At 38.7% G+C, this 24,766-nt stretch overlaps 2 protein-coding genes across 3 annotated transcripts; both read right to left on the bottom strand.

Moving 5' to 3' along the window:
• Positions 1 to 1,174: 1,174 nt before the first annotated feature.
• polr3b (polymerase (RNA) III (DNA directed) polypeptide B) lies at positions 1,175 to 20,622 on the bottom strand. 2 transcript variants are annotated; one of them, XM_079465431.1, is made up of 28 exons: positions 20,407 to 20,622; positions 20,211 to 20,243; positions 19,902 to 19,958; positions 19,658 to 19,722; positions 19,502 to 19,577; positions 19,302 to 19,402; positions 19,128 to 19,219; positions 18,858 to 18,975; positions 18,619 to 18,727; positions 17,508 to 17,630; positions 15,228 to 15,344; positions 14,950 to 15,084; positions 13,216 to 13,377; positions 12,760 to 12,960; positions 10,630 to 10,792; positions 9,960 to 10,113; positions 9,705 to 9,779; positions 9,438 to 9,536; positions 8,963 to 9,090; positions 6,916 to 7,125; positions 6,627 to 6,785; positions 6,416 to 6,533; positions 6,161 to 6,303; positions 3,541 to 3,644; positions 2,536 to 2,702; positions 2,054 to 2,167; positions 1,677 to 1,850; positions 1,175 to 1,598 (listed from the first exon to the last, which is right to left on the bottom strand). In XM_079465431.1, exons 1-28 carry the CDS (start codon positions 20,470 to 20,472, stop codon positions 1,469 to 1,471), a joined length of 3,393 nt encoding a protein of 1,130 aa, XP_079321557.1. In that variant the 5' UTR covers positions 20,473 to 20,622; the 3' UTR covers positions 1,175 to 1,468. The 2 variants fall into 2 exon arrangements, 1 of the variants encoding a protein (XP_079321557.1); XR_013787180.1 differs by lacking the exon at positions 3,541 to 3,644 and having other exon boundaries at positions 1,185 to 1,598; positions 20,407 to 20,565.
• Positions 20,623 to 21,343: 721 nt separating this feature from the next.
• endouc (endonuclease, polyU-specific C) lies at positions 21,344 to 24,589 on the bottom strand. Its single transcript, XM_079465446.1, has 8 exons — positions 24,235 to 24,589; positions 23,786 to 23,833; positions 23,607 to 23,706; positions 23,412 to 23,523; positions 22,725 to 22,846; positions 22,251 to 22,363; positions 22,014 to 22,158; positions 21,344 to 21,917 (listed from the first exon to the last, which is right to left on the bottom strand). Exons 1-8 carry the CDS (start codon positions 24,243 to 24,245, stop codon positions 21,657 to 21,659), a joined length of 912 nt encoding a protein of 303 aa, XP_079321572.1. The 5' UTR covers positions 24,246 to 24,589; the 3' UTR covers positions 21,344 to 21,656.
• Positions 24,590 to 24,766: the final 177 nt, after the last annotated feature.

The following is a 24,766-nucleotide window of genomic DNA, read 5'->3' as shown; positions in this document are numbered from 1 at the left end:
AGTCAAGTGTTTGGTCACCAATGTTCTTCAAAATATCAGCTTTCGTGTTCTGCAGAACCTTATAATGGTTTGGATTGACATGACAGAGTAAATGATGAAATACTTTTGCATAAAATATTTCCTTATGAAAACAATTAGATCATGAGCAGGTCATATTGGTGTATTCTGTTCGTCCTTAAGTGTTAATTGTAAATAATTTCATAGCTGACAAATAAGCCTAAACTCATTTATGTCGGTTACAGCTATTTTATAGTCCTGAGCAGCTTCAATGAATGCAGTCTAAACTTAAAAATACATGCACAAACCAAAAAACTTAACTAATACTAGAATTCTTCAAATTAGCAGATGAAGAACGGAAGAACCTAAAAGCTTCGACAAAAGCAAATAGTCATCTGTAATTTCATGAATCAGCAAAATCCTCAAACAAAATAGTAAGTGATGAGAAATAGCAAAACATGGATATGTCCTAATTACAGTCAGAAAAATAGAGGTTGTGGGGGGGGGGTGAGGAGGGGAATCTTTGCATCGTCTCTTCAGAAGACTTCCTTTTTCTGTTCGACTACTCTCTGTCTCATTAGCCCCTCATTAGCTAGGACAGGTGCAGCCGGCCAAAAGAGACACCCTCAGACCCTTATACCCCCCCAACTCAGCAAGTGAGTCGTGCTGTCAGCGCCCATTCTACCAATGTGAGATGTTTTCTTCCAATCAAAGGCTTCCACGGCTGCTTAGTGGGTGGGAACAATCTGTGAATAGTGGATGTTTTATAAGTGTAAAAAGAGAGTGGGAAGGTGGTCAATGTAACGACAAGCTCCTTTCTGCCCTCACTGTTGTCACATTAACACTTAATTATGATTGCTCAATACATTGACCCCCTCATGGTTGGACTGAGACAGCTCACCTAAAAATAAAAATGATGTCATGATTAATTCCTTCTTATATAATTCCAAAGGACTTTCTTCAGCGGAACACAAAAGAAGATATTTTGATAAATGTTTCAGTGGTTTCATGACCATGCAACGGAAGTCAATGTGAGCCAATGTTGTTTGGTTACCAAAGTTCTTCTTTTGTGTTCTGCAGAAGAAAGAAAGTCCTACAGGTTTGGAATGACACGAGGGTCATTGAATGATCTTGAAAGTGTAATCTTAAAGTGAACTACTTTAACTTCAAACATTTACAATTTATTACGTTTATGTAAAGAAAACTTTATTATTTTCATGGAAAACCAAATCTCATTTTCAAAGTAAACATGTACACTAAATGAAATGCCAAGTTTCCATTCATTCCCAAATCAAAAAGGAAAAAGTAGGCACATTTTGTCAAGATATTTAAACAAGCAGAACCACACAGACGTGGTTACACAATCAAAATCTTTAAACTGAGGTTCAAACAACATCAGGTTAATGTAGTCCTTTAGGAAATAATACTTTATCTCTCCTTCCTTTATCAAGTTTTGGTGAGTTTGCTACAATCACTCATTGTAAGGAGCCAGTTTGAGGCGAGGGATGATATTCATGGACTGCAGCTCCTGAAAGAGCAGTTTGCAGGCATATGGAATTCGTAGAGATGACACGTGACATGAAGACTTGCAGTAATGGCACCTGTGACACACAGATAAAGAATGTTACCTCTGACATTATTCACTATAGTGATAGACTATTACGGTGTATTTTACTGACCAGCCTGAATAACCCAGCAAGCCACACTGTCCACACACATCCACCTCGAAAGCATCACTGGAGATCATCAGTCGCTCAATGAGAAGCATGCTGGCGCCATAGCCAATCAGACAGTCTCTCTCCATCTCCCCCAATCGCAGACCACCATCTCTAGAACGCCCCTCAGTAGGCTGCCTATGATATTTATGCAACATTTTTAGCTTTTATCTGGTTTAATTCAGCAAAAAAGAGATCTGATTATTCCATGGTAAATTATTGCAGCATCAAAATGTAAATTGCCTACAGACAACACAGTTTGTCTTCACTCTAGATATGCAGGAACAAAATGAAGGCTGATTTATAGTAAACAAGTTAAGAAGTAAACAAATACTCCTTACCTAGTAAGCACTGCTCTTGGACCGCGCGCCCTAGCATGCATTTTATCTAGCACCATGTGCTTCAGTTTCTGATAATAAACTGGACCGAAGTAGATGTAGGCTTCTAGAGGCTCTCTGAAACAAAACCACAAATATAACTATGAATTTATTATATTAATATAAAACATTAATGAATGTATGATGATTTCATTTGTTTACCTTCATGTCATTACAAACCTGTATGAATATCTTTATGCAGAACAAAATATATTTTGAAGAACGTCGGTAACCAAACTACCTTATTTACTCGTATAAACTAAACCACAAAGTTTCTTAAAATATCTTTTTTTATGTTCCAAAGGTAAAAGAGTCATATAAAGATTTTAAATGGGTGAACGATGACAGAATATTTTGGTGAACAATCCCTTTAAAAATCGGACCGCTCTGAAAGTGTCAGAAGTGTCCACAGGTTGTGTATTCATGCAAAAAGAACAGCTTTTTACCCTGTGATGCCAGAGGTGACGTAATCCTTGCCCTGATAATTGTATCCATAGCGGATAAGATCCTCACACACGTCCTTCACTTTACTGCCCCCGAAAGCAGTGCCATAGTGAAACCTGCCATCCAGCACCCCTGCTTTACCAGCCAACAGCTCAATCAGCTTTCCAACCTGATACACAAATACAAGCTATATTTTAAACTTCTTTACCACATTTGACTTTTTCTAAAAAAAGCATAACGTTAAGAGTAATTTTTTGTGATAAACTTGTTTGCTTCCCGTTAGATGCCACATCGGGCAAATGGACAAGTTAAAAAGTCAGTATAGATTTTCTGAGGGACAGTGAAGTTGTCCCCGTTCTCCTTTCCTGACACTGCAGCTGGTGAATCCGAGTGTGACATCATGTCGAGGTCACGCACCACTGCACGACAGTGGCCTTTACAGAGGTCAGTCACAGAAAGGGCCGGAAGATCTTTGACCCCAGTCTGTCATTGAGAGGAATCTTTCTCGGCTCAAACTATTTCCTATATAATATCCTGCTGTGTGCACCCAAACACAGTTCAAATTTAGCAACAGCGAGGGAATGAGAGATTTTCTGAGGTGCTTATTCTGGATTTCTGCAGTCCTGATGCAAGAAGTGAGGTAGTTTATTTCGTACTTTGCAAAAATAGATTTAAATGGGGATGCAATCTTTGCTCTTTTAAACTATAATCCATGTAAAGATAAGAATGTACAGTAAACAGAGACAGCAATAAAAAGGCATACGTTGGGACTGAAGTAAAGATATAAGGAATATTAGGATTATAAGGAAAAATATTAGGGTCAAAAAGTAAGAGGAAAAAAAGATCTTAATGCATGGACCTTTTTACGCTGTGCTATATCAAATATACTCAAGGAACTCCAGAGTGCCATTATGCAATTCCCTATCTCGCAACATTTAAAAATGTGAATAAACAAAATCATTATAAGATAAGATAAATGTAATTATCTGATAAGGGGAGGGGCTTACAGTCATTCTGGAGGGATAACCGTGAGGATTCATGATGATATCAGGACAGATGCCCGAGTCACAGAACGGCATGTCCTCTTGTGGAACGATCAGACCACACACACCTGTCACACAGAAAACATCCCATATGCAACACTTTTTTCACAGATCAAACATTACAACAACAGCAAGATTCTCAATCTTTCACCCAAAAAATATTCACGTTTTATTGACATTCCTAAATTGATAAATACTACACAAAATGCTAATATCGTAGATTGGATGAGAAAGTGTGAGGTCTATGTAACTTTCATCCAGTCCAAAAGCCTTCAAAGCAGTATTCAGGTCTGGTAGAGTGAAACCATTGGAAATTCAGACTGAAAGAAGTGGTCCAATGCAGTGAGTGAGAGTGTCAATGTTTGTCCAGGAGCTTCTCACTCTTCTCGCAGCCAGAGCAAACACATTATTTGACCATTTGCAAGTGATAAAAAGTGAGAAGAACAGGGGCAGGAAGTGAGGAAAGGTGCTTAGTTGGACAGTGAATGGGAGATTATATACCAATGGTTTCCCCTTTAGCATAGAGAGCTCACAGAAAGCTTAAGCTGAGGAGAGGAACATAGTATACCCATACTGTATTCAAAAGAACAAAATACCTTGACAGTCATATTTATTCATTACATATTATTGATTCTCTCTAACGGATCAAAGAATGATTATGAATAATCATTTTAAGACTACACATTGTTTGTTGTGCTCATGTAAACTGTTTGGCCAGTAGCATTATAAAAAGATAAATCTTTTTGGTCATTTTCAAAAAAAATGTAAACACAATTGTACAGGTAATTAAAAAATATCTGATCATGTACACTACAAAAATGTAATAGACATATTTGATATATATCTGCTAAGAGGTGTGGCAACAGTTTTTCATGAATTACATTTTTTGGAATAGGAGACTTTTTACCCCGTGTGTTTTATTTCAGGTCAATGAGTATCCTATATGTAAAGCACCAAAATAAACTTTAATCAAAATAATTATAATAAACTATGCAAAAAAACATCTCCCTTGTCTCCAGCGTGTTTTATAATCACCAAACATAACACACATGCATTATGCTCTAATATATATATATATAATTCTTCTATACTATGCTATAGAACATTTCAGACAGGAAAAGTATTACTTAAAGCTAAATCGTAAATTAAAATGAACCTCGTCAACTTTATAACTCGAACATGGGTTGAATCATCTAATCAAACCTTGACAAGTTGAACTTCTGCAAACTACAGTTAAAAAATGAAATAATTTTATTTAAATTAAACATTTAAAGACTAACCCATCAAAACGACACAAAATAAGTGTCTAAAACATTTGGATTTTACAAGGAAAAGGGAGCAAGAGTAGTAGTTGAGAGAGAGTGGAGTTCCCATAGCACACATCCTCTGTGTTGTTTGTTTTGTGTGAGAGTGGATGATAAAAGAGGCATGAAATCAGTAAAGAAAAGCAGGACAGCAGTAAGAGTCCATGGCCCTCCATCACCGGCTGTACAGCCCCAGTGTGGCGGCTTGCACAATAGACCCTGCCAAGACAGCTGTGTGCGTATCAGAGTGTGTGTCTGTTTGTGCGCTTCGGTGTGTGTTTGGGTCACCGGTAAATAATTAACCTATCGTTCTCTGCTGACCAGATCTTATGAGGGTAGGAGAGCAGGACGGGGGGCTTAAAATGATTAAGACAAAACTCCTGTGAAACTTGCTGAACGCCACTGGCTCTAAACCACAATGGGATGTCTTTAACAGACCATTGTTTCACAAAGAAGAAGTCCATGCAAGAACAATGTACTATGTTTGTAAAGAATCGTCTTATTTTTCGGCATTTTAAAATGCCACAAACACGATAAAGGACATTCAAAACAGACCACTGCGAAACGTCGAGAAAGTCACACACCTCTCAACTTCTCCAAACGGGAACCTTTGGAAAAAAGCCTGCCTCTAAACGCAGAAAAGACATTCAAGGCAATGGCACTATCCTTCACAACAACAATTAGCTTCCTTGTGTTATCCTGGTCCACCGACACTTGCCTGCTCCTTTAAATACCCAAAGCAGCTTTAAAAAGAGCAGTAAATAGCATCTCTGGTGGTTTGCGGCTAACCCCTCCCTGACCTCTCTTCACTGTCCGTTCCGTGATGAGCGCCAGTGGACCACCTCCACTAATGAAATGAGTGAATTATGCATGGCGCCAGTTAACGCTCTGATTAAAACATCATACTGACCAGCTCACTCAGCGGAGGTGCTCAGAAACAATGGGGGCTGTAAACACTTTTTCCCAGGACCGCACTGCTGTAATAAATTTGCATAGTCTGGCATGGGACAAAAAGCTAATTAATTGAAAAACAGCCTGTTGAAGGGGGTAGGCGGGCCAACCGAGATGGCACAGCATGGGCGAGCCAACCGAGATGGCACAGCATGAGCGACATGCATGTGCTAGTGAAAACACCCAAACGTGTTCGCACACTTCAACAACAAGTGTCTTCCACTTGTATTACAATTGTCAAGAGTTCCATAGTCTAAATTTTGAAACATTGTGTTTATTTTTTTTCTACAAGGCAAAGAAAGGATGAAACAAGAAGGGCACTGCCGTACCTTTCTGCCCGTGCCGACTGCTGAACTTGTCTCCTATCTCTGGTCTGCGAGTCTGCCTAAGCAAGATCTTGATCAGAAAAGCATCCTCGGCATTGGAGGAGATCATCACTTTCTCAATATAAGAGTCTGTCACTCCTTTGTACCTATGGAAGCAAGAGCAATTTGGGTTTCTATTAAACAAACAAAAAACAAACTAGACTTAGTGGGATCCTAAATGAATACAAGCAGTTTATTAGTAAACAAACGGTTCCTTACGAGACTGGCACGTCTCTGTACTGGGGTTGGCCTGGCTGGGCACTGCCCTCCAGTGGTGTTTGAGTGACGGTGGGCATAGACTTATTCACCAGCACCTGCTTGCTCTCGACCCGTTCACCTGCACAATACAGAATGTTTTACCTACAGATTGATATACTTTGACACCAATCATGTATTCAAGATTCAGCTAAAACCGAGTTGCCAGCTTTACCAGGACAGCAGATGCCATCGGCGTCCAGGATGGTGTGTCTCCAGATGGGCTTGCGTGTTTCTGCATCTAGCATGGGACCCATCACCTTGTCAAATGTTTGGTTAGTGTACCGCCTCAAAGTGCACTTAGCATTTCTGTACACCAGACATCTACCAAAGCCTAAAAGAGAGTAAGAACAGAAGGTAATACCACTAAAGGTAATCAAATAAACCTGTAATTATTCAAACTGAGGCATGTCGCAAAGAATTCCTTTCTCTTTTTAATGTGTCACACAAGAAAGCTCTCCTACCTCTATCGAGAGAAGCCTTATTGAGCACCAGAGCATCTTCTATATCATACCCGCTGTAGCTCATAACTGCCACTGTGGCGTTCTGACCCGCGGGCAGCTTTTCAAAGTCGATCAGCTCGATGGTCTTTGTCTTCACCATGGGCCTCTGTGGATACGCCAGCAGGTACATCAGGGTGTCTATACGGTTCCTCTGATTATAGCCAATAGTACCTGTTTAGAACATCATTTGTCACACTGAAGTAGATAGCAAATTGTTTAAATGCACAAAAACAAGGTTTTTTAAATTAACTACATGTTACCCTTTCTATGGAATCGAGGTTCAAGTCTAAAAATGACAAAAATAGGTAGTGTGTGTTTGATGTTATACAGATGACAGATTATACAATGTTCAGATACATGACCAAATTCTAATATTTTATAACATGAAAAATATTAAAATTAATGATTTTACAATGTTGTTTTATTTTGCATAAATAATTTACAGCAGCTAGCTTCTGAAAACATTGTTTTAGATATTTAACAAGTCCTTAGTAAATGTTAAATAAATCAAGGTTATATTTTTTCAAGGGTGTCTAATCAATTAATAAATTCCTAAATATATATTTAATATTATATATATATATATATATATATATATAAATATATAAATATTTGTGTTTACATAATATATGTGTGAGGGTGAGTGAGTGTGTGTTTATATGCATATGTAAATACGCAACATACTGTACATGTTTATATTTAAGTGTAATATATATACATTTTTATACATAATATACTTTAAACTGACATATTATATAAAGATTTATATATGTGTCCTATATAGACACGCACGCACATGCACAAACAAACGCATATAATGAGGTACAAGGGTTTTCAAAATGTCAATTTTAAAATACAAATCAATAATATGCATCACAGTTATTTAAACATAAATGCTGATTAAATTTTTTAATGAAGAAGTGTTTTCATCTATGAATTGGCCACAGCTTTAAAAATGTCAAGTGGTGTGACCACAATTGATCTTTAAATTAATGAATTTCATTGACATGCTTTTTTGTACACAAATGTTTAGTATTTAAAGTGTTTAGGAACAAAGTGTTTTCATTTCCTTGTTGTTTTGGTAAGTTATTTTTCCTCATTATTGCATACAACTGACATAAGTGAATGGTATTCCTTAAAACATTTAAGTATTCTGTATCAGATATTCATATTTCAGCCACAAAATTACCTATATTTTATTTATAATTTTAATAAAAAAATGTATGTTGTTGGTCGCAATACATGATGTGACCTCCACACATGACATGAACTTTAGATGGGATTTCACAGACTCTCTCACTAATCAACAACTATGGTTAGGCTTTTTGACACATTGCTCTGTTTGTTTGGGCTGGTGTCGGCAGTGTCAGAATATTTTTGAGATGGATGTTCAGCATGACGGGGATGGGGGAGTAGGTTATAGCATAAAAGCCGCCGTCCCTCGGGACCTTGACATTTGTCAAATGCTATTACTCCACAATCAGGGTACAAGCACACAGAGTGTTAAAATAGGTCTGGGGCCACACAACCAGATTTGCACATGTATGGGGCTGTCCGTCCAGAAAAAAGACGACAAGGCAGAGGATATTGGGCCAAATATAGTTGCAGTCTCAGTGGTTTTGTAATGGGGGTGGTGGTGAGGAGCGGTTTAAGTAGTTTTGGTAACCAGGGCAGCAGAGTGTGCTCTCTCTCTCTCTCTCTCTCTCTCTCGCGCAGCTGAGCACACTAACCCTGCTACACACACTGAGTTCAGGACACAATGAATGTCTAATGACACTCAGAGACAGTGGCAGGGAAAGGCCTCCACACACATACACAAAAGGACGTCCACGCAAGCAGGCCATGTTTGATGTCCACATCAGTACAAAATGTGGTGTGTGTTAAAGGTTTTGAATGCCAGTAAGAATAAATGAAAGCGTGAATGGGAGTGTGTGTGCATTTGTAAACGCAAATGGCCTCCAGGATGTTTGGAGATGAAGCTTTTGCTTTTGGAGATGAGGGGTCTTACCCATAGCCTGCTTGCCCATAGCACACTGGTAGGTGTTTCTGGGGGACTGGTTGTGATGGGGGTAAGGAATCAAACCAGCACAGACCCCCAGCAGCGTGAAGGGTTCAATCTCCAAATGGGTTGTGTCCCTGTAAAAACACACACACGTGTACAGCACTGCTAATAGATTCTGTACAACAGTGGCCACAAAAAGAATTGGTCACACTTATGTATTAATGCCACTCTATTAGATAGATAGACAGACAGACAAAATAAACGTGACTTTTTTTTTTAAGTTTCATATACATTCAGATGCTTTTATCCAAAGCGACTTACAAATGAGAGTGCATTTATCATTTTGTTACCCCGACAAATAATTTAACCAACCAAAATAAAACAAAAGTCCTTGTTTTTTATTTAATATGTCCATAGGTAAAAAAACGTCTTTACACATCATGCATCCACCAAAATACCCCAAAAGTTGAGAAGTACTTACTTTTCAATCATATGCTCATAAAGAGCAATATTACAGTCATTTTCCTCATTCACATCCAGATACTCCACCAGACTTTCGTGAAGGAAGTCCTCAAAACTTCTACAGGCACAGGAGAATTCCAGAATAAAAAATAGTTTACACCACTAAATCACAAAGAAACGCAATGCAATGAAAAGATGTTTGTAACACAGACCACTTCACATTTGAATACTGGACTCTCCATTCAAATGCATGAAACTATCAAATATTGATCTGCTTCAAACGCACCTGTAGCCCTGAGACAACTCCTCAATGTGTTTGTTCTTCACAGCCGGCTGTCCTTTCTTTACAATGATGTAGGGTCTGTGAGGAGTGCACAGAAGGTAATGCAAATGGCACTGTGTTTACTACTGAACAGGGAACGTTTGCTTGTTACAAAATTCTTTATTTATCAAAACCAAAAAGTTCAGTTCCTTCATCTCAGTCTGCCAAATCTTAATGTAAAATGAACCTTAATGCATTTGATCTGATTATTTTTGATACCTGCACAATCGCCCCCCATCAGATGAGACGTAGACACAGCGGTCGGTCAGATTGGTTGAGATGGACACAAACTCGTTAATAAAACCGGCCCGTCTCATCAGTCTGAAGGTGTAGACCAGCTTTTGATGGTCTCTGATGACGCCAAGTATGCTACCTGAAAGGGCATATTGATTTTGGGATGAATTTTCCCTTTAAGTAGACACAACAAAATAACGTAACATTGCACATTTTAAAATGTTTTCATATTATTTTAAAAGGTAAACACGTGAGACAAAATAAAGCCTATTCATTTTGTAACTATGTGACAGCAGTATAATACAAGAAAAGGCCCCGGCTTGTTTGAGCAATATGAGAGACCCACCATGGTGCACAAACAGGCATGAAGGTTTATGACTATTATGGGATGTATGTGTTTGTGGATTAATTTAGGAGGGATTGAATTTATTTATGCATTGACACCTGCTGTGTTTGTTAATTAATAAGCCGCAGTGGCAGCCTGTGTTATTAGTAACTTATCTGCGCTCTGAAAAATAAATATACATGAATAAATTAGCGGGGCGAGTTGACATGAAATTAAAAGGTAATCAAATGGCACACCCTTTGGTAGTTCCTTTTTTTAAAGTTAAAGAACAGCATGTGGCAATAGCAGCGTGTCTGTGTGTACAGATACCGTTGAGGAAGACGAGGAAGACGCTGGGGTAGGACAGCTCCTCTCCACACAGAAGGTTGATGTCCTCCACTCCCAGGTTGAAGGCCAGTTTGATGATGGGACCGTCCTCCATGTCAGTGGTGATGTGGGTCATCAGAGCCAGATTTTTTACCAGACCACAAGCCTAGACAACCATCATACATCAAGATGACTAATGGTTGTCTATCTTAAATACAGGGTGGCCCATTGCCGATATGGCTGTAGTATTGTATAATTACAATAACAATAATATATTTTTACATTTATTTATTTGGCAGACATGCACGCAAAGCAACTTACAAAGTAGGGGGCATTAATTTAAAAACAAATAATATTTTACAAAGGCATATTATAATTCTAACTTTTAGTTATGAAATCAAAAAATATATTTGATTATTTATATTTTTATATTGATATGTTGATTTAAGGTCCGGTGTAAATTTTTCTGAAGGGTCTATTGACAGAAATGCAATATAATATGCATAACTTTGTCTTCAGAGCAGGGCTGAACATTTTTAGAAAAATAAACTAATTGACTAAACTAACTCTGCAGCATCGCGTGGCGGTCGGGGACAGTGCCTCTGGGATGGCAGACCGGGGTGGTGGTCCCTCTTTTTAAGATGGGGGACCAGAGGGTGTGTTCCAACTACAGGGGGATCACACTTCTCAGCCTTCCCGGGAAAGTCTATGCCAGGGTACTGGAGAGGAGAATACGGCCGATAGTAGAACCTCGGATTCAGGAGGAACAGTGTGGTTTTCGTCTGGGCCGTGGAACGCTGGACCAGCTCTACACCCTCTACAGGGTGCTGGAGGGTTCATGGGAGTTTGCTCAACCAATCCACATGTGTTTTGTGGATTTGGAGAAGGCATTCGACTGTGTCCCTCGTGGCATCCTGTGGAGGGTGCTTCGGGAGTATGGGTCCTTTACTAAGGGCTGTCAGGTCCCTGTACGGCCGAAGCAGGAGCTTGGTTCGCATTGCCGGCAGTAAGTCGGACTTGTTCCCAGTGCATGTCGGACTCCGGCAGGGCTGCCCTTTGTCGCCGGTTCTGTTCGTAATTTTTATGGACAGAATTTCTAGGCGCAGCCAGTGTCAGGTTTGAGGGTGTCAGGTTTGGGGACCACACGATCTCGTCTCTGCTATTTGCGGATAATGTTGTCGTGTTGGCCCCTTCAAACCAGGACCTTCAGCATGCACTGGGACAGCTTACAGCCGAGTGTGAAGCGGCTGGAATGAAAATCAGTACCTCCAAATCCGAGGCCATGGTCCTCAGTCGGAAAAGAGTGGCTTGCCCACTTCAGGTTGGTGGAGAGTTCCTTCCTCAAGTGGAGGAGTTTAAGTATCTCGGGGTCTTGTTCACGAGTGAGGGAAGGATGGAACGGGAGATTGACAGACGGATCGGTGCAGCTTCTGCAGTAATGCGGTCGATGTACCGGTCCGTCGTGGTGAAGAAAGAGCTGAGCTGCAAGGCGAAGCTCTCAATTTACCGGTCAATCTATGTTCCTACTCTCACCTATGGTCATGAGCTTTGGGTCATGACCGAAAGGACAAGATCCCGGATACAGGCGGCTGAAATGAGCTTCCTCCGCAGGGTGGCTGGGCGATCCCTTAGAGATCGGGTGAGAAGCTCGGTCACCCGGGAGGAGCTCGGAGTAGAGCCGCTGCTCCTCCACATCGAGAGGGGTCAGCTGAGGTGGCTTGAGCATCCTACTGGATGCCTTCCCCGGAAGACCTAGGACACGCTGGTGGGACTATGTCTCCCGGCTGGCCTGGGAACGCCTCGGTGTCCCCCTGGAAGAGCTGGAGGAAGTGTCTACGGTGAGGGATGTCTGGGCATCTCTGCTTAGACTGCTGCCCCCGCGACCCGGCCCCGGATAAGCGGTAGAAAATGGATGGATGGATAAACTAATTGAGATTTTTTTTCTCAATATTGCGATTTAATATGAGATTCTTTTTTTTAAGCACCTTATCTTCTGTATTATTCAATAAATCATGGTAACCAACGCAATATTAGACATTGCACTAGATTTCATACACTGGACCTTTAAGAAAATGTCAATTGAACTAGAAACATCAATCCAATATCCACTCAAAAATCTTTATAAACACTGACCTCTCCTTCAGGTGTGTCTGAAGGGCACAGCATGCCCCACTGGGAGGGCTGGAGAGAACGGGGACCGCTGACTTTTCTGGTTTTCTCAAACTGAGACGAGATCCTGGTCATCATGCCCAGGGCTGAGATGAAGGACAGACGAGAGAGAACCTGAGTCACGCCCTGTCTGTCCATCTTAAATCTCTTCAGAGACCAGTTCCCCTGTTCGGAAAGATACATGAAATCAGCAAAGAATTGTATTTTATTTATCATGGTTCACTTTTATTTGATTTTTGTGTAAATATTTTACGTAAGATTTTAAATAATAAAAAATGCATCATTATGATCTATATTTTTAGCCAGTAGTGTATAAGGTATATTTTTTGCATTCATTTTATTTGCAACGCGTGTTCTCAGGTCTGAAATGCCAATTGGGCTTCAAGCTACATGTGCTGATGTGACTCTGGTTGTTCTCACAGTTGAGATGGCGTTGACCATGCCGTTGGTGATCTGGTCCTGTCTCATGTGTTTGACCACATCAAACTGTGCTGCTCTCTGCTTGGGGATGACCTGGTCTGCGATCTTCTTCAGCTCGGAGTTAAATTTCTTGAACAGATCTTCAAACAGCAGGGACAGGAGCTTAACAGACACAAACATCAGAAAGGTGAGTCATTGCAACTCGATTCTGTGAAACGGTTCATAAGAGCAAACAAGCCCCGGCAACAAAAACAAATCGAAACACATGAACAATATTATCTTGGCAGCACAACACGACATCACAGATTTGTATTCCCTTAATTAGCACATCAACAGAAATAGGAACAAAAACATAACAGCCAATGGATAACTTCATCTCCAGCTGAATCCAAGTGCCCCATGTTTCCAGATAACTTGTTTTATTAACTTCATCTGGCTCAAAAACTCCCTTTCTTGGTCTTATCCCAGATTTAATAAACAGGTGTTTCCAGGCTTTGATAAATTTGACCCGGCCTCTTATTCACAGAGTTCCCTCAATAGAAGCCCCTCCCCTTCTGCACACACAAAAAAACATCCTTACTAAAATTAATAAAGAAATTAAGCTTCCACATCCCAGCTAGTCAATTAGCTGAATGTCAGAACCGTAATTGAGGAGAAAAAAAGATCGGAGGGCTTGCATGTGAATGTAAAGCCGCGCTGAAAGGGTTCCCGTCACTCACACGTACACACACAAACACAGCCCGCATCAGTATTGGTAGGGGGAAATTAAAGGACTTAAGACAGCAGTAATTACATTATCACAGTCGGGCCGCTGGATTAACTCAATCGCTCCAGTCAAGGCGGCTATTCTTTTGTCATAGCCGGGCTAAATTATAATAAAGAGGAGAAATCCCAGAGTTTGGCTGGGCTGCATTTGGGAACCGCAACAAAAGCTGGTCGATTGGGAAAGCAGAAGCATGGGGGCACGGACGAAACAAAGCGTCGAGAAAATAATAAAGGTATTATAATGACAAGCGGGGTAGAAACAGAGGGTAGGTGAGGGATTGGGTGCCAGCCAGGCCTGTATCTGCTGGTGTTGGCACATGATCAGTTTCATAAGAGACCAAAGAGAAGCGTTGAAATAGTTTACGCTAGACATGAAGCCTTAAAAATCATATACACAATATGAAATCGGCTGTAAAGTACGGACAATCTCAAGAGATACTGAACACGTACAATGCGATCTAATCTTTATTTCAGAATCGTGCTTGTTGCACAAAGGATAATAACAGATAAACAAACACGCGAATTATCATAATTAACGCCCTGAGCTTCACGGGCCTGTCAATCATTCTTAATAGAATTAGAGGGTGTGTGAATGGAAAAAAGGCAGACAGAGATGGATGGAGGAGGCTGATGGATGTATTGGAAGACAAAAGTTTCTCTGAAATTAATATTTTATGATCCGCATGTTCATCTATGCTAGAAGCAAGTAAAGGCTTGACGGCAACGATATCAGTCAGTGGGACAGCTAGACAGGGTTCAAGAAGTGCTGCCTTAGCGATATATAGGTAACAGAAATTTTCAGATAGATAAAATATCAGATCTAGCAACAAATATAAGCATCCAAATGTTGCTGAGCGTTTATTTGTAAATTCTAGACATTTATGGCCACTCAACATTATTTTGAAGAATCATACAGAGGTTGTGAAACCGGTCACAAAGTTTACTTAAAAGTCAGAGAGACCCAAATACCTGGCCGGCCAACTCCAGACGCTTGTTTCCATAGTAGTCGCGATCATCCACTTTGTTGTCTCCTTGTGCAAGAATCACTCTGCGTACCATCACAGCAAGGTAAATACACTTAGCTCGAAAGTTAAACTCCTTCACCTGGGAGACGTTAAAGCATGAAACATCACTCCAACAGATCCAACAAACTCATTCTCAGGCTTATAAGAGCATGAAGAAAATAATTCACGAAAAGTGCTATCTAGGGTGGGAGTAGACCAGGCAGCTCCTTTTGATTGACATACAGGTACGTGGGTGAGGATAGTAGAGGCGAGAAGCTCTCGGGCTTCCTCCATCTTGGTTTTCTTAGGGCCGCCCCACATGCGCTGACGCCTTACTTTATTTCCAATGTACTTCAGAGCCTGAAAGGACGAAATAAAACATACATATTTAGACCAATACAATGCAGCCAGTGCTTGAATTTGTGTGTATTTATTTAGACTTAAAGTCCCAGTGAAATAAACATTACAATGCCTATTTTTTATGAAATATTTCAACATTTATGGTAAATAGTTTATCAATGCAACTTGATTAAACAATTGCAACTTCGGATTCACAGGGACTTTAAAGAAGTAAAGGTTTTTAACCAGGCATTTATTATAAAGATAAAACATATCAAATCGAAACATTTAATCTGGAGTGACTGAGCTCAAGCAGGGTTCACTGACTCTCTAAAGGGGTATCATTGAACAGGACCCCTCATTCTCCTCGGATACATTGCAAACACACACACACACACACCTGAGTCAGCTACTTGTTCTGCTAAAGCGGTCAAAGGTCACAGTGAGTAGGACCTTTCCTTTAGACCACCCACTTGGAGACACAAGATGATGTGCAATTGACAACTACTGTCTGAAAGGTTATGCTACAACTACTAATGTTTTCAACTTATTTTATAGTCAATACATTTATGTTGATGCACTTCCTTGATAAATCAAAACATCTGGATTCTCCTTTATACAGTATGAGATATGTAAATAACGTTGTAAGAATAGTTTAAATAGATTAAAACCCCATCTATTGTCAGATGTTCTCTAGGGAACAATAACATTCAGCATATCATTTATCTCATATAATTATTATGCTTATAGTTTACTAGGTAGTTTAAAGGGCATTATGTTACAGTAACTTGGAATATAAAATGTGAAATATTAAATAAATTTTATATCCCACTTTATTTTTACAAAACGAAAGATTTATGTTGAACTTTTCAGATACCTTTTATTTATAAAATGTAATGTTAAAATGTTCATTAACATATAAGGGAAAGTGTAACCAGCCAGCAAGCTTTCGAAATTTGTAATTGTTCGATTTCCGAATTACGCTTGTTTAGACAAAGTCGGGCCGAGTAACAAAACAACCTTGGAGCCAATAAGCAGTAAGGTGCAAAGGACGGACATTAGTCAAGCCGAGCGCTGACAAAAGCAAAAGATGGGGTAGGGGTGTGTCGGCTAAGCGAAATCGGACAACCTGCCTTTAACTTGTTTAAGGACAGTAGTTCAAAGACAAATTAATATGTAAAGGTAACATTTCTTTATTGCTTATCAATGAAAATAAAGTCACAAAATGCTGTTTATAGGGTACTATGTCAATAATTTATGCATACCTAAGTCACTTGCACTATTTTAGTCTAAATTATTATCTGTTCATAGCCACCTGTACATTAATGTTCATAGTATATAGCCATCTGTATATATTGTTCATAGTATATACACCTACTGTCATATTTTCATAGAACATTCCTACTGCAAAATATTTTTATAGTCCATGCCCACTGTATTATATTCTCCCATATTGTATTCTGTATTTATTCTAACTGTATATCCTGCACTTGCTAACTGCACTTCTGGTTAGACCTAAACTACATTTCGTTACACTGTACTTGTATATGTATAATGACAATAAAGTTGAATCTAATCTAATCTAATCTAACTTGTCAAAACTCACAAGACCAAACGGGAAAACAGATTGAGATGGCATATATAATGTAATTAAATAAAGAACACCTACTTTACCAAAAATATTCAGAAGAACTCAACCATGAATTTCCTTTATACCAGGCGCTCAATTAAGCTTTTAGTCTAAAAAACATCTGGTCCACAGTTTTATGCAATGCAATTAGCTTCACTGCCCCTAGTGGTCATAGCAAGTGATATTGCTGACAATTCTTCATCACAAATAACACACCTTTTCTAATTGAGATCTGCTCTGGTCAAATGGTGTACACATGGAGGCTCATTAGCAGATCTTTGATGAGGCTCACATAATGTCACAACCACGTAAACAGGCATTCAAGTCAGCTCAGACCAGTTGCTAGGATGCAGCTATGGTCTCTGCTTGACCCATTGGCTATTACCATGAATACATCTCAGATTTAGCACACTGGACCTCAATAAAGTAAAAAAGTACTCAATCAAGTGCTAAATATAGATTAACTTGATATTACTTATGGGTTAACAATGTTTTAGGCATTTGTGGAAATGCCTCAAATATACATAATAAAAAACAGAGGGTTTTTGGGGTACCTGAGTTTGACTGAATATTTGGGCCTTCTGACACTCCTCCAAACTGGGGGCAAAAGCAGCCATGACGTGTTCTTCAGTGCCAATCATCTGAACTATCTCCTGATCGCTCTCAACTCCCATTGCCTGATGCAAGACAAAGAGTTCAGTACTGAAAAAAGTACTTAGTGAAGCAAGCAATATAGGAAATACTATAAAGTGACAGTTTATGCATTATGGAAACAGTATTAAAAACATCATAGCTCGTCCACAGTCACCCTCTTTTTTAAGCTGCTTTGGATAAATGTATCTACGTAAAAGTATACCCAATTTCGTATTGCACTCTTTCCTGTGGCTCAGTGGTTAGAGCATGGCGCTAGCAATGCCAAGGTCATGGGTGCAATGCCAAGGTCATGGATTTGATCCCAGGGGATTGCACAGTCAGAAACAAATGTATAGTACAATGCAATGCAAGTCACTTTGGATAAAAGCGTATGCCAAATGCATAAATGTAAATGTAATGTAATCTATTGCTGAGGTGAGTGTGGTGCCACAGGCCTCTGTGACATTTATTTATGCTAATAGGGTTCTGTGGGAAAAGGACTGGGTGGATCATGATGCTTAAAGGTCTCCGACATTTGGCACGGCTGCCGTGTTGCAATAAAATCCTGGAGGAATGTTCTTTGGAAGCACAAGTGCAAAGCAAACAACCTCAACAGTCAATTTACTCTGTCTTGTCCCTAACCAACCACAGCCATATGTTTAGAGAGGGTCTGGGTTAAGAGAATCAGGGTAAAATCCGCCACAAGAGCATTCATTAAACATCTGTTTAATCTAATACTTCAGACTGTGAAAAGAGGAAATCTCAACTTGAAACATTTGAAGTAAATACAAGGCTTAAGCTAACACATTTCAAATATGGACAGATTGAAAATGTCTATCAGAAACCTATTATAAAAAGTAATTTTGATTTAAACACTTTTTACACCTGATTTTTATTCATTTGCATGTTGTTGGTATAAGCTAAAGGGCCACTGAATTTTTCTTTGGTCATTGTCTGCCATCTGCAGGTTGAACAGAAACCTGCCACTAGTTACTGCATGCTGTAAGTCAACAGGGTTTTCTAAATTCTCACCTTAAAGATTATGCCAATCGGTGCATCTTCAGAAAGAGTGTTGTGTTTTAAGTAAAAACGGCCCTGTTTTACAATCATGTTTGTTCTGCTCTTCTTCTCATGAGTAGAGCTGTAAAAAAATATATACGAGGACTTTAAGGACCTTTACATTCAAGTATACATCATTTATACGTTATTGGGCTGTAGAGCTCATTTCTCAATAAAAGATGCTTTAAGAATATAAGAGCAAAGTCCTGCACCTGGTGACTGATGCTCCCACAGTACCCTTACGATCTTGTTCCACGATGATGCGATTCTTGGACAACTGTTCTTGGATGAGGATTACCTTTTCTTGACCTTTCACAATAAAATAACCACCTGCACAGAGAAACCCCGGAGCATGTGAGAAAAACATTTATATGCTGTGACCTGTTCCCGCTCACATGAACTTTGAATGGGATTACCTGCTTGGAAACTATGACAGATAAACAGTCAAATGTCGATGAGATGGTTGTCTAAGCATCACGTACCTGGATCCAGGGGGCATTCGTTGAGTTTAGAGTACTCCATCGGGGTCTTTCCTGTCAAGACGCAGTTGGAGCTTCGCAGCATAATTGGCATCCTAAAAGAATAGGTTAGGTGTGTTTAGTATTTCGAGCAGAAGTAATGAGGTTTGGTAAAGCTTTAAGCTAAGGTGTAGTTACCTTCCGATGGGAAGAGCATTGCGAATGATTCTCTGACTGCCTCTGGTGTATTCTATGTCCACAGTAATGGGAGCTGAATATGTCATGTCTCTCAGACGGCACTAGTGATCCAAATAAGACAATAAAAACAAACAATACCATACAGACACTCTCATTCAATTAGTAAAATAAGAAGTTGCTTTTAAATAAATAAAGGTAACCTCATGTGGAGACACTGGACGAGTTACATTAAAACTTTCTTCAACATCAGGCATCCCAACATAGATATTGAGGTATCTAGAGAAGAATGATGGACAACAGGTTACTGTGTGTTATAAAACGCATAGATATTGAGTGTATTTACAAAGTGTCCTTACTTCAGGTACCACATCGGGTCAGCGTCGCTTGTAATCTTCTCATTCGCCTTCATGATCTTTTTAATCTGGTAAAATTTGCAGACTTTTAAAATAACAAATCTTGCTATTTATATTACACAAAGCAAAACACAAATAAACAAAACGATGCTCCCATAGCACACTAGAAGCATAACCACCAAAACATTAAATTTACTGCATTTACTGTAGATGCATGAAAGGCTGTTCACTAAAATGTTCTACAAACCTCCACATTGATGAAGTAATTGAATGAATCAATGTGCTGCTTCACTAAGCCTTTAACCTATCAAAGAAAATAACATTACAAAATGAATGACACTGAAGTCTGTAAATATACTAAGAACAAACATGATGTATTAATAATATGCACAAGAAAAACAGAGCAAAAGGCATGCACTGGGTACTTGACATTACAAGGGCATATATTCAAATATTTTAGGTTAGCTACCCATGTGGACATAAGAGTATGTTGTTTTATTGTTTGGTAAGAATGTCGTATTTAGGTTAAATTATGACGCTGTTTATTTGCTTTTACCTTCAAAAAAGCTGGAAGCAGCTTCCACTTCTCCTGCAATACAAAACGAGACAGAAGAATTGCATTTTAGGTTGTAACGCCTCTGATTTATATACAAATAATGTTAAGCTAACAATTACAAATGCAATTTATTTTAACTGTGATGGAAGACTGGCAGATGATGCTGGTGACAGTGGCATGCTCGCTACAGTCTCACCTCAACAGTGTCGACGGGCTCGGCGAGCTCCTGGGGAGTCATCTCTCCAAACTCCTCTTGCAACATTATGATGCTCTGTTCAGACACCCACTAACCGAGAAGGTGAATAATGTTATACAGGTTAAGACACCATCATGCACACCACAAGCCAGTGGAAAACAGTCGGAACGGAAGTTTGTACTACACACGTGAAACGTGAGGTGCAACATCAATTGCGGACCCCGGGAAATATCGCGTTCTCTATATGGTTCCTACTAACGTTACCTGCCACAACGCTTGCCTGAAATGTTTCTGAATGTTTAATTCAGAACTGTTTGTCCTTAAATGTGTGAAATAACTTTATTTCATATTAATTTAATTTCTAACTAACATTTTCTTAAAAAAAAAAGATATATATATATATATATATATATATATATATGTATATAGGATTACTTAGAAACCAAATAATAATATGAACAGTAAACATGTTTATATAAATATAGTGGTATAATTTCCACAGTTACAATTGTGCTATTCAATGGTTTTGATGAGTTCACTATTAAAATAAGTGTTTTCAAACTTTTGACTGGTACTGTATTTATAAACACGCTCCAAATGCAAACACAAAGGTCTGCTCTGTAAATGAATAATTACGCGACTCTTGATACAAAAATCTGGTTAAACCAACATTTAAAATGTTTTTATTAACTCTCATGGCACAATATAAGTTCTTGTTTCATTTGAACAGAATGTGTGTAGTTATATGTTAAACATAGATATTAATAATCAATATAATAGTAGTTTTCCAATTACTCCCTTCAACCCCAACATGAATAAGTAATATAGATGAAGAAATAAAAATGAATAGTATTTATTTTAAATGTTAAATTATGATGGTACGGCATTGTTAATGTCAGTTTTATTTATCGCCCAAGCAAATAATGAATCACACCAGTGGATTACAAAATCCCTTTAATGCAAAAGTTTTATTTTTGTAGCCAACTAGATACATACCTTCCCCAAAATATGAAGACATTAAAAACGGTAAAAAATACATGAAAAGCAATTCTTCTTAAAAAATTCAGATTTGCCATGATTTTGTAAATATTACGTGTAAACTTAATGTTAAAATATTCGCAAGTTGGCATAAAGCCTAAACTTTGTCTCAATTTGTCTGAAGACTAAAATACACCTATAAAAACTACTAAAAAACAATTGATGTCAGAAAAAAACCTCAGTACAGCTTGTGTAATGTAGTCGTACAGTATCTACATGTGTCTATTGTTGCTGCTTAGCAGTTTTGGATAGGCGGTGCCAATAGAGCGACCGTGTCTATGCACCACCATCTCCAGCTGATACTCATCCAGATTAACCACAGCTGTGGTGGTCTTCTCAGTGGATGAGAGGAACAGGATGGAAAAGATGGCCATCTCAAACTCAGGGCTCACGCCAACAAAAGCACTGGCCACTGGCTTGATCAAACCATGCCAGCTGAACTGCACATTCAAGACATGATCATCCTCATCAGGCTGCATGAAACAAAAACAACAACAGATATTCAGCAAAGCCTGCACGTGTAAGAGCCAAATTCGAAAACGTAATACGTTGTTTGGGTAATATTATACCAGGTGGGTGGATTTGTAACCCTTGTAATCAAGATGATGTTGCTTCTCCTGCATGTAAAACTGGACCCAGTTGTGGAGACCAATGATTTCTCGGCCGAACTTGGTTTCTCCAACAAACACATGCTCAAATCCACTGGAGTCCTCCCTTAGGAGTGCATTTTATTATTAGAGTAGATAACACTAATTCACAATTTATGACAGTTTCTGGGGTGTGCAGAATGTGTGTATATTGCTTACCCTCCACTCCTGTCTCTGTGGTAGAGACGGAACCACATGTAGTACAACTGAGTCTTAAACTTCCTCAGATCTGAGTGGGATTTCCCCTTATTAATTAGGTACCGGTGTGCACGCTGAATAAAACATTATAACACAGACTTTAAGGATTTAACTAGTCAACCCAGAATGATCATAAGCCAGAGATCATTTATCCATTTTATTTTCCTTGACACGATATAAAGCTTTCAGGAACCGGGTGTGTCAAGAAAAAATACACAACATTGTGCAAGCTACACAAATAAATGATTGACATCTTGTCTTTCAAGGCTTCTTTTTAATAAATCCTCCAACACAAAGGAGAATGTTGCGTAATACTCAATTTTGATTTTACTTTCAATTGTTAATGAACTTCTTCAACTTGTTGTACTCTTCTAGGGTAAAATACTGTATATAATTTATGTTATTTAGAGTGTCCAGATAATGATGAATTCCTACCTTCATAACTGCGGTCTCTAAGATAGCATCCAGAAAATTATTATTTTCTATCACTTCATCAGCGGTCTCCTTCTCAGCCACACCGGTGGACCTCTCATAGTTATCCAGGAGCTTCATGAAACCTTTTGACAAACAAGAATTTTTTTGTCAAAACATCATTTAAAAACATAAGAGGATAGACCTTTATAAAACCATTTTACCTTTCCGTTAAAGTACTTTATTTAAACACATCCATATACTGTATCTAAGTTATGTGATTAAAGGGACAGTTCACCCAAAAAATTATTTTTTGGTCATCTTTTAATCACCCTCTTGAGTAGAATTGTCATTCTTGGGTGAACTTTAAAGTTTATATTGTAAAAACATGTTTTTGATGTTTAATCAAGTAAACTCACTACAGGCGGTTTCCCTTCCTAAATAAAAAGGTTGGGCTGAAATGAATTTAGCACTGAATGCAAGAAGACAGCACTTGGAAATCCACCAGTTACTTACTGCCTTTCTTTTTTCCAAAACACAATTACATAAAAGATCTTGGCATGTCTCTGACAAAGGCATGTTTCAGCACGACACCCCGAATAAATACGCTTTTGTACAAACTGTGCAGAATGTGATCAGAAGGGGTTACAACATGTTTTTCTATTGGTTCTGGATTCATGAATTTTCCACACACACAAGAAAAACACATACGTGCATAAGTTGTGATGGAGCTTAGTTTAGTCTCATCAACAAGAGAAAACAGCGGGGATGAAGCACGATCTACTGCACTTTTACTCCCCTGGGGTATATAACCGGCTTTGCCCTGAAAAATAATTTAAAGAAGATTTGAGGTCACGTGTTAAAATCAAGGGTGTGTCCGAGCTTAATATTGAGGTGAGAAAATACCTGCAGTGAGATGTTGTATTCAGTCCCTGCTTTCATTCGATTCACATCCAGTTTCCAAAGCTCATTGAAAATATCGGAAAGTTCCTGGTTGACAGTTTGACTGAAAATGGACAAAGTTTTACAAATAACTTTTTTACGGTGAAAAATTAATGTATATGATACTTTGAAATAGAATTTACCTTGCTGCATCACTAAGAGTTAACAGTGCCAGTAACGCAATGACGCATCTAAAATAAAAATATAAAAAAAATGTATTATAAATTGAAACCTGAATGCAAATTAAACAAAAACTAACCTGAATTTAAAAAACACCAATATGGTACAATGTTAAACAGTTAATACAGTAGCCTTTGGCACAACATCATTCCTAACATCGTTTTAAGTATACAGTAACATCTAACTGCAAACTCAGCTGGTGACACTAAAAGAAAGATGCAACATAATACAATTAAATGCATGCATTTCTGCAGCAAATATTTACAGTAAAGTACTTCTGTGTCTTTCAGATCAACAAGAAAAAGTTTAAAACATGAAACCTACAACATTTAAGCGTACTTGTCTTAATTAGCAATAGGCCAAATGCTCTCTAAACAAGCAAAAGTGTCCAAGCAAAACATGTTTCACATACCCCCTGTCCATGGTGTCTCGATGCAAAGAGCAACTCGAGTTATTTGTGCACTTTCTCCTCTGTTGCTGGAGTTTTTTCACTTGAACACACCCAGTGAAGCAGCCCCTGGCGATGCTATTATGTTTCAATACTCCCAAATACTTTCCCCCTTACGCATTATAGAATACGCATTATACGCATACACATGCGTCATGCGACGTCCTAAAGTAGGCGGGGATTGTGGCCCGGAAGTAGACTTAGTTTACAAAACTAAACAAATCAGCTGTTATCATTTTTACAGTATATTTTTTAATTAAAGAAGCATTCTGGATGTCAGCATAGATGTGTAAAAAACAGCCGAGACCGCTTCTGAATCGACACACAACAACTATACAGAGCTATACATAATTTGATATAATTACTTCTAATTTAAGCTCATGAAACAATCATTTAAATAAAGCTGTCCTTATGATTGTACCTTTGTGCGCAAAGTCTTCATAAAAGACATAACTTTTAAAGAAAGACTACATTAAAGCGCCTTGCCGGGCCCTCA

This window comes from Barbatula barbatula (genome assembly GCF_947034865.1).
Source record: "Barbatula barbatula genome assembly, chromosome: 10".
Taxonomy (NCBI): Eukaryota; Metazoa; Chordata; class Actinopteri; order Cypriniformes; family Nemacheilidae; genus Barbatula; species Barbatula barbatula.
Note: the sequence above shows the minus strand (reverse complement) of the source record. Positions and strands in the feature narration are given on the sequence as shown.

What these genes read in the sequence shown, in the direction of transcription:
- endouc (XM_079465446.1), bottom strand. An exon ending in CTCCATCACAACTTATGCAC is followed by an intron (nt 22,847 to 23,411) that starts GTATGTGTTTTT and finishes GTTTGTCAAAAG; the next exon opens with GTTTCATGAAGCTCCTGGAT. An exon ending in CACAGAGACAGGAGTGGAGG is followed by an intron (nt 22,159 to 22,250) that starts GTAAGCAATATA and finishes TGCACTCCTAAG; the next exon opens with GGAGGACTCCAGTGGATTTG.
- polr3b (XM_079465431.1), bottom strand. Translation starts at nt 20,472, where the DNA reads ATGTTGCAAGAGGAGTTTGGAGAGATGACTCCCCAGGAGCTCGCCGAG. An exon ending in AGCCCGTCGACACTGTTGAG is followed by an intron (nt 20,244 to 20,406) that starts GTGAGACTGTAG and finishes TTTGTATTGCAG; the next exon opens with GAGAAGTGGAAGCTGCTTCC. An exon ending in TGCTTCCAGCTTTTTTGAAG is followed by an intron (nt 19,959 to 20,210) that starts GTAAAAGCAAAT and finishes TTTCTTTGATAG; the next exon opens with GTTAAAGGCTTAGTGAAGCA.